This window comes from Nicotiana attenuata, unplaced genomic scaffold (assembly GCF_001879085.1).
Source record: "Nicotiana attenuata strain UT unplaced genomic scaffold, NIATTr2, whole genome shotgun sequence".
Taxonomy (NCBI): Eukaryota; Viridiplantae; Streptophyta; class Magnoliopsida; order Solanales; family Solanaceae; genus Nicotiana; species Nicotiana attenuata.
The window spans coordinates 72569-81778 of record NW_017674839.1 but is presented as its reverse complement, the minus strand read 5'-3'; the positions used below and the strand labels follow the sequence as shown (position 1 = coordinate 81778).

The 9210-nt window shown below is 36.7% G+C and overlaps 1 protein-coding gene across 3 annotated transcripts; it reads left to right on the top strand.

Annotated features, from left to right (window-relative positions):
• Positions 1-722: 722 nt before the first annotated feature.
• Positions 723-4558, top strand: LOC109219335. 3 transcript variants are annotated; one of them, XM_019383770.1, is made up of 3 exons: positions 723-1480; positions 2089-2356; positions 3883-4558. In XM_019383770.1, exons 1-3 carry the CDS (start codon positions 935-937, stop codon positions 3900-3902), a joined length of 834 nt encoding a protein of 277 aa, XP_019239315.1. In that variant the 5' UTR covers positions 723-934; the 3' UTR covers positions 3903-4558. The 3 variants fall into 3 exon arrangements, with proteins under 3 accessions (XP_019239315.1, XP_019239313.1, XP_019239314.1); XM_019383768.1 differs by lacking the exon at positions 3883-4558 and adding an exon at positions 2952-3400; XM_019383769.1 differs by lacking the exon at positions 3883-4558 and adding an exon at positions 2956-3400 and having other exon boundaries at positions 724-1480.
• Positions 4559-9210: the final 4652 nt, after the last annotated feature.

Sequence of the window (9210 nt, the reverse complement as noted above, 5' to 3'; positions counted from 1 at the left end):
TTTTTAGAAAATATCAACACACCACATAAGAGTTCAAGCAGTAGTAAAAGAGTAAAGTCGTATCCAAAGAGTCCTTCATAGTCTCAACCTTTGATTGTTTTGCCATAAATATGAGTTATTATTTTGCTTGCTGACTATTTTTTGGATCCAATGACACCGGCAAGAATGGTAATAAAAAAGAAAAATAGAATTATAACGAGGAGAATTGAGAATGTTTACATTTTCATGTAGTATTTCTTAAATAATATCCAATGATTATCTATATTTATCGAGAAGGTTTAAATTTTAATATTTTTTGCGTATAATCCAAATAATTTAAATATTTAACATGGTTAGTGTTCGTGCATCTACGCGGGTGCTAATACTAATTTGAAAAAAAGCTCCCAATTTTATGGTCAAACAGGGGCTTAAAATAAGCTACTACATGCATTTGTATATAATAATGGTGAATGCATAGTCCGAAAAGAAAGTACTCCATATATTACACCACTTAAAAGCTATAGTGATATAGTGTAAATATTCTTTTTTAGTTTAGTGAATATGATTCTAATCAATTTGGAAATTTTGACGTTATGGGATGCGACTTTGATGTAAGATGAAAAGATACAAGTATGTAGGGTCATAAAAAGGAAAAAGTTAATGCTAAAGTCAAAGATTTCACACAGCCAGCATATTAATTACCTAACCTCCTATCTGCCCGTTACGCAATTAATTAACATCTTACGTGCATTAATAACATTTGTTTCACACCTTAACATCTATACTATCTTCCTCAATTTGCTCATCTTGTCACATCTCAGGAAACTGATTTATCCACCTGGATCCTCCTCTTCACTAAATACTCAACAGGTGGCGCAACTCTCGATCAAAAAGATCATTTCTTTTTTGGATATCTGATTCTTAAAAAATTTCCCATCCATTGCAGAATTCGGAGATGGAATATTTCCAGAAAGCCAAATCTGTTAGGCTAAGGAGCCACCACGAGAAATTCTTACTAGCTGATCCTGATCAAGAAACCGTATACCAAGATCGCACTGGATCTTCAAGGAGTGCAAAATGGAGTGTTGAATTCCCTGAAGGATTCGAGAATGTTGTCCGATTAAAGAGTTGTTATGGCAAATACTTAACAGCCTCAGATGAACAATTTCTGTTTGGTGTAACGGGTCAAAAAGTTGTACAAAGTTTTCCCAATAAACTAGATTCATCAGTTGAGTGGGAACCAATGAAAGAAGAAGGTTCCCTTGTAAAGCTGAAAACAAGATATGGGAATTATTTAAGGGCAAATAGTGGATTACCACCTTGGAGAAATTCAGTTACACATGATATACCTCATAGGCATCAAGATTGGATCTTATGGGAAGTTGATACTGTTGAGTTATTGCCAGCTGAATCGCCTGAAAGCATTTCGAGATCGGAATCAGTGGGTGATGATTTGAGCTCATCTTTTCATCTTACCACTGCTAAATTTTCCAGGACTCAGGTTTGTCTTCTATATTGGTGATGCCAAATGAAATCTTCCTTATGGTAATAGATTTAGGATTCGTTTGGTTCGATCGTGGCCAAAATTATGCTCGGATTAATAATCCCTGAACTATATACTACTTGTGATTTATTTGGTTCATTACATTAAAAATGGGGTATTCCGTGTATTATCTAAAACTGGTATTTGGTTTTAAACTGGATAAATGTTGATAAACTTTGTTCTCAATTTTAACCTTGACCTTCTTAATTAAGAAAAGGGTTTTGGCACAAGGGCAACAATTTACTTGTTTTATCCAGGTGTGGCTAATCCTTGGTTTGTTAGTTGAGCTATAAAATTATATCAGCATTTCAACATAGTTAGTAGTATTACTTATACCAGAAAAGTATATAGAATAATTCCAAATTTCATTATTTCTCAGTAACCAAACGAGCCCTTGGATTTAACTTATAGACACTGCAACAGGTTACTTACCATCTTTGTAGGTTATCGATCTACGCTTGATTTTAGAAAGTTATCTGTGATTGACTTTAAGTGTTTCATAATGAAAAGATCATTCACACTGGGATGTATAAACCTAAACTCATGGATTTCTATTAAACATGCAGTCCGCACTGAAGTCTGAAGGTCGGCTAATCTATTATCATGTGCCAGATGAAAATGGAAATGCGAATGATTCAGTGGAAGGGCCTTCTTTTCAGTTCAAAGGTCATGGATTAGAGGAATTGACTCAAAAGTTGGAGAAAGAAACAGGTCTGGAGAATATTATTGTTTGTTCGCGGAACAAATTTAATGGAAATTTATATCCTCTTCGTTTAGCATTACCTCCAAACAATGCAACTATGCATGTTGTTGTAATACCTGCATCGTCTAAAGGTCAGCATACTTGATCCTCTTTTGAATAATGTACTCTTCCTTTTTTTTTTCATTAACCAGCTGGATAAACTTCTGCAAGTTGCATGAGACACATTTTATTAATAGGAATGTGATTCTACAATGATAGTTGTGTTGTAAATTTGTTACTTGGTCTTTTTGTGTATGATAACAAGTCTATGACAACACTAGTCTTTTCATCTAAAAGTGAAATTACTAAGTTCATATCGTTCATCTATCTTTGAGTATTGCCAGATTATATGTTTCATGCCTAAGTCACTAACAATCTGTGATAAGGGACAGTCGTTAGGCCTTTAATCTATTTGAATAAAAAGTGTACAATAGTTATGATGGAGAGTACAGAATGCTATAAATTGAGGAATGAAAGATTAAAACAAAGATCTTTAGAGTTGGTTGCTTTCTTGTCTAAAGGTTTGGCTTTATCAAGAACGTTAGTCCTCAAATTAATCCTGTTCGACTGTGCAATATTCTAATTCAGCATTGCTTTGACTTCTGTTTGTTGGTGTTTTCTAAAGTTGTATTTTGATCCTGCATCTTGTTTCATGACTTGTTGACGACAATGGCATTTTGCTGGTAGACAGTGGCAAAAGAACTGATGGCAGATGTTCCCACTTCCAAATGGTCGGTGGTGAAGACTCTATCGTGAAACGTTATGCTTGCCAACTGGAAAGTAAATTCAAAATCATTTCCAGGATTGTGCCCTAGCATTTCTTTCTTCTTTTGGCTGAATTTAGGTTTTAGCAATGGTGATGCAACCAAGAGATAGTATGTTTGCCGCTTCCAATGGAGAGCGTTATTTGTTTGTTGAGAGTTGACAAATGCAACTTTCCTTGCTTGTATATTTTGGTTACTCATCTTTTGGAGTCGAGTTGAAATATCCAGTCTTTTCACTTGCAGTAATTGTCTTTATTACTTTCTGTTCCTTCTTTTTGAACCTGTAACATTTAAGAGAACTGAGATATAATAAGCCAATGCAGAGTCATATAACATTTTACAGCAAGATATCCTTGAACTCCAATTACTGTAATTGATTCTATATGGTTCAACTGAACATATGACTGGAAATGAATTTGAAGTTGAAAAGCAGCTGAACTAGGTGAAGTTTAAGGAATTGCACATATTCTAAATGTCAAATCAAATTTTATTGTTGACATGTAAATTATATTGATGGATAAGTAAATACATAGAAAACAGCTATAATTGAATAAGTGATGTCAGAGCGACTAAATCATGGATTCAACTTCATCACTGTAATGTTGTTATAGATGAGTAACTTCAACACGGTCTAGTCTTTGACCCTGGAGGCAGGCACTAGTTATTTTTCAAAATATGCTAGGGTGTGGAGTTAGTCCTGATGAGTACTATTTGACCAAGGCACTTGCAGCCTGTGTTCATTTAGGGGCTCTTGATCAAGTGAAGTTGATTTGTGATTATATTATGGAGACTAATTGATTGGACTCAGATGTGATTATTGGCATTGTACTTGCTGATATGTGATGTTTATGCAGAGTGTTGGTGTTTTCACTAAGATCCCATATATAAACCACAGGCCTCAGTATGGGGCGGGTTGTTGAGTGGCTACGTAGTGTTGCTCTTGCAGAGCTTGCTGTTAAAGAGAGTTTGTTGGTAGAAGATGGCAATGTAGCTGTAGAAGATTTTGCTTCTCTTCAGTGTTCCTATGTATATATTTGGCCGCATGACAAGGCGAAGATGCACGTAGATTCGGAAGGATGATTGGGTGAGAGAGGGAAAGAAGACACCCTTGTTGCAGCTCAATTTGAGATTGATGAGGTGATTGCATATATAGATGACCTGTATGGAGCTATCCACCTTTCAGAGATGGATCTTCGGTCTGCTCATCAACATCTTAGAATTAGGGAAGAAGATATACTTAAGATAGTTTTCAGTACAGATTTTAGGAGTTTTTTGTGATGTCCTTTTGACTGACAAACTATGTTGCTCGAATGTTCCAAAAACGTTACCTCACTCGTGTTAGATTCTCCACAAATATCCTTGGGATTTATCTTAGAGCTAGCTGACATACACATTCTGCTCAATTTGTTGTCTCTTGACACTGAGTTCGTCAACCTAAAATAGTACAGAATGAGGTTTTGCTTGTGTATCACAGTGCAAGTTACAAGTGTGTGACCGCATTCTGCTAGGAATTTGTCCTGATTTTCTTAACTTATTTGGATTTATTCTTTTACTTGAAGGAAGGGTAGAATATTAACCATAATTGTTTTACAGAAAATTGTAGATCTTTTTTATATTTGACATATCGCTTTCTTGGAAGAAAAAGTTGTGACCTCTATAAATTAAGGATCTCACCATTATACACAAAAACACAATAGCATCCATAATGTAGTCCTTAAAAGACTTTTGTTTAGGGGGAGAATGTATTCTCCCCGATAAGTTTTTTCCTCTCTTTTATATTAGTGATTGATGTAGGTCATCAATTGCCCAAATCATATTAAAGTAAGCTATGTCTCTTTTAGTATAATTCTTTTGTCAAAAAAGGTTTACTTTATTAGCTTCCGCATGATGCCTTTTTACCCCAACAAATGGTATCATAGCTAATAGTTCAAAGCGAGATTGAAGACAGGTTCAAGGTGGATTCAGATCAAGCAACCCAATTTTGACGATACAGAAGATTTTTTATCCCAAAAAAAAAAAAACTCAGAATTCTACGCGTGGAGATAAATGTCCAGCCATATTTCATAAATCTTATTGTTGCATATACAAAAACAAAAACTATTTTAAGCCATGCTTATGGGCTCCATTTTTAACCTTGTTCATGATTTTTAATGCAAGGCTCCAATACTTTTAACTTATGCTAACTTTTAACGCATGGACTCGACTTTTAACCCTCTTAACTTTTTACTCATACTTGTATTTAACTCTGCTCACTTTCAACGCAGGGCTCCAATATTTTTAACTCATGCTCACCTTTAACTCACGAGGCTCTAATTTTTAACTCATACCTATTTTGTCACGACTCCAAAACCCACTATAGGTCGTGATGTCGCCCAACGTCGTTGTTAGGCAAGCCAACGGTGAACTACCAACTTAATTATTCATTTTATTTTTAAAAAAATCATGAATCTTATTAGACATAAAATTAATGCATTAAAAACGTAAATACAGACATTTGGATAAAATATAAAGTAAAAATGTGTCAATGTAAGGCAAACCATAAAGAATCCTAGAACATCCCGAAACCCGATGTCACAAGTGCATGAGCGTCTACTATGAAGTGCAATAATAATACATCAACTGTCTGGAAAATAAAATAGACAGAATAAAATAAATAAATAAGATAGAGATTCTGAGGGCTGCGATACGTAGCATAGAAAGAAACTCACCATAAGGTCCCTCAGCAGTTGCGCCTACGCACCAAATGAACCTGTCAGATCCTGCACGTTCAGTGAAGAAGTGTCGCGTGAGTACATAAATCAGCGCGTACCCAGTAAGTATCTAGCCTAATCCTAGAGAAGTAGCGACGAGGGGTAGACATCGACACTTACCAGTAGTCCAATAAATAAAATACAAGAATTATATGTAGACATGAAGTACAACAACATCAATAGAATAAGAAAAATAATTAACGTGAGCCTTCAACGAAATATCAATTTAAAATTTCCATATAGTACATGCAATCTCAACAAATAAGAGCTGTCAAGTAATTTATCCAATCTCCGATCACAAGGGGATATCATATAATTTCCAAGTTCAATCAAGAGGGAAAATCTCGTTGGCATTCAGACCCCTAGCGATTTTACGCACGAATTATGCCGATGTCGTTCGACCTGATCTATATAGTCGTGTACATACACTACCGAGGTCGTACGACCCGATCTATGGATGTATCTCATCTATACATATACTGGCGAGGCGTTTGGCTCGATCATGAGAAAGAGAAGAAACTTATCGAATTGCGGGCCACGTGTTTGCAATACATGAACAAGAGCATAAAGTATAATGTCTTTTACCGACTATAAAATATCTCGCCAAACATCTCAAGGTGGTGAAGCTCGGTCTAACATAATCCCAAATCGATTCACATTGTAAATTCAAGTAAAAAACTAACAAATTGAGTTTAAACAATACAAATATTGCATGATAAAGTCATTAGTCTACCCAGACATAAACATGCTTTCAGCTACGTATGGACTCTTATCACCTCGTGTATACGTAGCACCCAACACTAATATCACATAATAATTTAATACCCACGGGGTAGTTATCCCCTCACAAGGTTAGGCAAGAGACTTACCTCGCTTCGAAGTCCTATAACCAACGCCTCTCTTACACCTCAAGTCGATGCCCACAATCCGAAACTAGTCAAACAATGTGCAAACCAATAAAAATATACTCCAATACTCATAATTAATCAATTTATAATAATTTTCGACTCCGCTCGAAAAGTCAACAAAGTCAACCCTGGGCCCACATGTCTGGATTCCGAAATATTTTGAAGATTGACGTTACCCATATCATCACAAACCCAAATATATAATTTATTCCTATTTTCACGGTCAAAATCCAAAAATAACATTTCTAGGTTTTTTCCCAAAAATTCTACAATTTATATCAAATTCCATGTTAAAATCTCTATATAACCCATGTATTTAACTCAAAAGGAATAACTTACCTTATGTTATATGGAGAGAATGGTCATCAAGAATCATCCCAAATGGCCTTACACGTGCTCCAAGAACTTAAAAGTGAAGAATGAGTTCAATAACGCTAAATTAGATGTTAAATACACTTGCCAGGCCTCCTTTGTGGTCGCGGTCATTTGACATGCGATCACGGTTAACAAATGTTCCAGCATCGTTCTTTCATCACGATCACGTCCAAAATTCCGCGATCGCGATGAACACTTGTTATTTTCTTCTTTATTGAGACTCTTCGGTATAAAGGTCATAAGTTTTTCTACAAAATTCCAAATAACAAACAGTTTAATTTTTGGGAAAACAGATTTAAAGAGATACAATTTTTATTTTTGGATCATTGCTAAATTCCTTATAAATTGTCAGATATAAGCTCTCGAAGTCAGACCACTGATGGAAGAAATTTCTTTTACGCGATCACGACCTTCCTTCCGCGATCGCGATTCACAAAGCTTGGAATGCAATATGCTCTTCGCAATCACGACCCAGACCTCCGCGATCGTGATTCACACCATGTCATTAGATATCAACAGTTCAAAAGGGCATAAAAGTGGTCCGAAACCACCTCAAAACTCACCCGAGGTCCGAGGAGCCCTATCCAATCATTCTAACAAGTTTATATACCCTATGAAAACTTGTTCAAAGGCTCAGAACACGAATTACAACATTGAAACAAAGAATTAAAGATAGAACTCAATTTCTTAAACTATCTTAATTTTCAAGCTTCATGCTTTGCCGAACACGTCCGAATCACAATTCGAACCTATTTTAAGGCTTGGAATCCCAAACGGACATCGATAACACCAAATTCCACTTCAAATCAAACTTAGGAAATTCTAAAACCTTCGAAATTCTAACTTTTCACATTAGGCGCCGAAACGCTCCTGGACCATCCGATACTCAACCCGAATATACGTTGATAACTAGGGATTTTGACGCATTTTATACTCCTCCTTTCTTATGCTTTGATTAGAAATTCATATAAAATAGTCCCAAAAGGCTCACAAGTTGTGCTTGATTGCAGGTTTGATCAATAAAGTGACAAGATGTCAAAGATCGGCTCAAAAGGAGTGAAACTTGCACAAGTTCCAAAGACAAGACAAAGCTCAGGCTAAATAAAGCCAGTGCGGCCGCACTACATTCTGTGCGGTCTGCACTGGGAGATTTAGAGAGGTGGATTTCCAGGCAAAGAGGCAGTGCGGCCGCACTACCATTTTGTGCGGTCCACACTGAGATCAACGCAGCCGCAGTCCATTCTCTGCGGTCCGCAGTGAGGAGAATTAGAGAGCTGCAATTTTTAGGATGTCAAGCCAATGCGGTCCGCGGTCCTTTTTATGCGGACCGCACTAGAAGCCTCCGCGGCCGCAGTCCATCTCTGCGGTCCGCGATGCCAAGGTTCTTTTCAAGTCCAAAGCCCTAGTGCGGATCGCGGTCCATTTTGTGCGGTCCGCACTAACTCCGCAGGGGCAATTTTGTCCAAATTTTTCATCTTAGTATAAATAGTTTCTTTTCCCATTTTTAGGGTATCAGATATTGTAATTAAGCAGCTGCGCTCGTGGGTTCGAGATTCTTAGCTATTTTGGGCAATTTTAGCTACTTTTAGTCATTGAATCTTTGTGTTTACCTTAGTAATTAATTAATATGAGTTTAGCTTCATCTATTTCTTGCTTTTCTTCTTTGAATATGAGTAGCTAGACCCATAAGCTAGGGTTGTGGCTCAACCCTAGTGTGGGCAATTGATGGGTCTTGTAATTTAGGGCTAAATTGACTATGGGTGTTTTTTATTTGGGCCAATTTCATGGTAAAATTGCCGAATTAGTGGTTGCAAACACTAGTTTGTGTTAAGTTGACTTGAGCTCTTCTTGAGAAAGAGAGCCTAAGCCTCCGAAATTGGTCCAACAAGGAATTGGGGCGTACTCAAGAGATCGATAGCCCCAATTAAAAGGTTAAACCTCGAGAGAGTAATACTCGACTTGAACCCTAGTTGCTTGTGCAAATTTGCATACCCAATTGGTCTTGAGAAAGCCAATTCTGGTAAAATTATTCGAACCACCGAGAGGTGTAGAGTTGGTAAAGTCGTGCAACGGTTATATCATACTCCCCAAATATGTCAAACGTGCCTTAGATTCAAGTACCCATCAATTGACCACCTAGGTGGAAGTA

Bases quoted from the DNA above. Each gene is read 5' to 3' on its own strand.
- LOC109219335 (XM_019383768.1), top strand. From the start codon at position 935: ATGGAATATTTCCAGAAAGCCAAATCTGTTAGGCTAAGGAGCCACCAC. The intron at 1,481-2,088 runs GTTTGTCTTCTA...TTAAACATGCAG, and splicing joins CTAAATTTTCCAGGACTCAG to TCCGCACTGAAGTCTGAAGG. The intron at 2,357-2,951 runs GTCAGCATACTT...TTTTGCTGGTAG, and splicing joins AATACCTGCATCGTCTAAAG to ACAGTGGCAAAAGAACTGAT.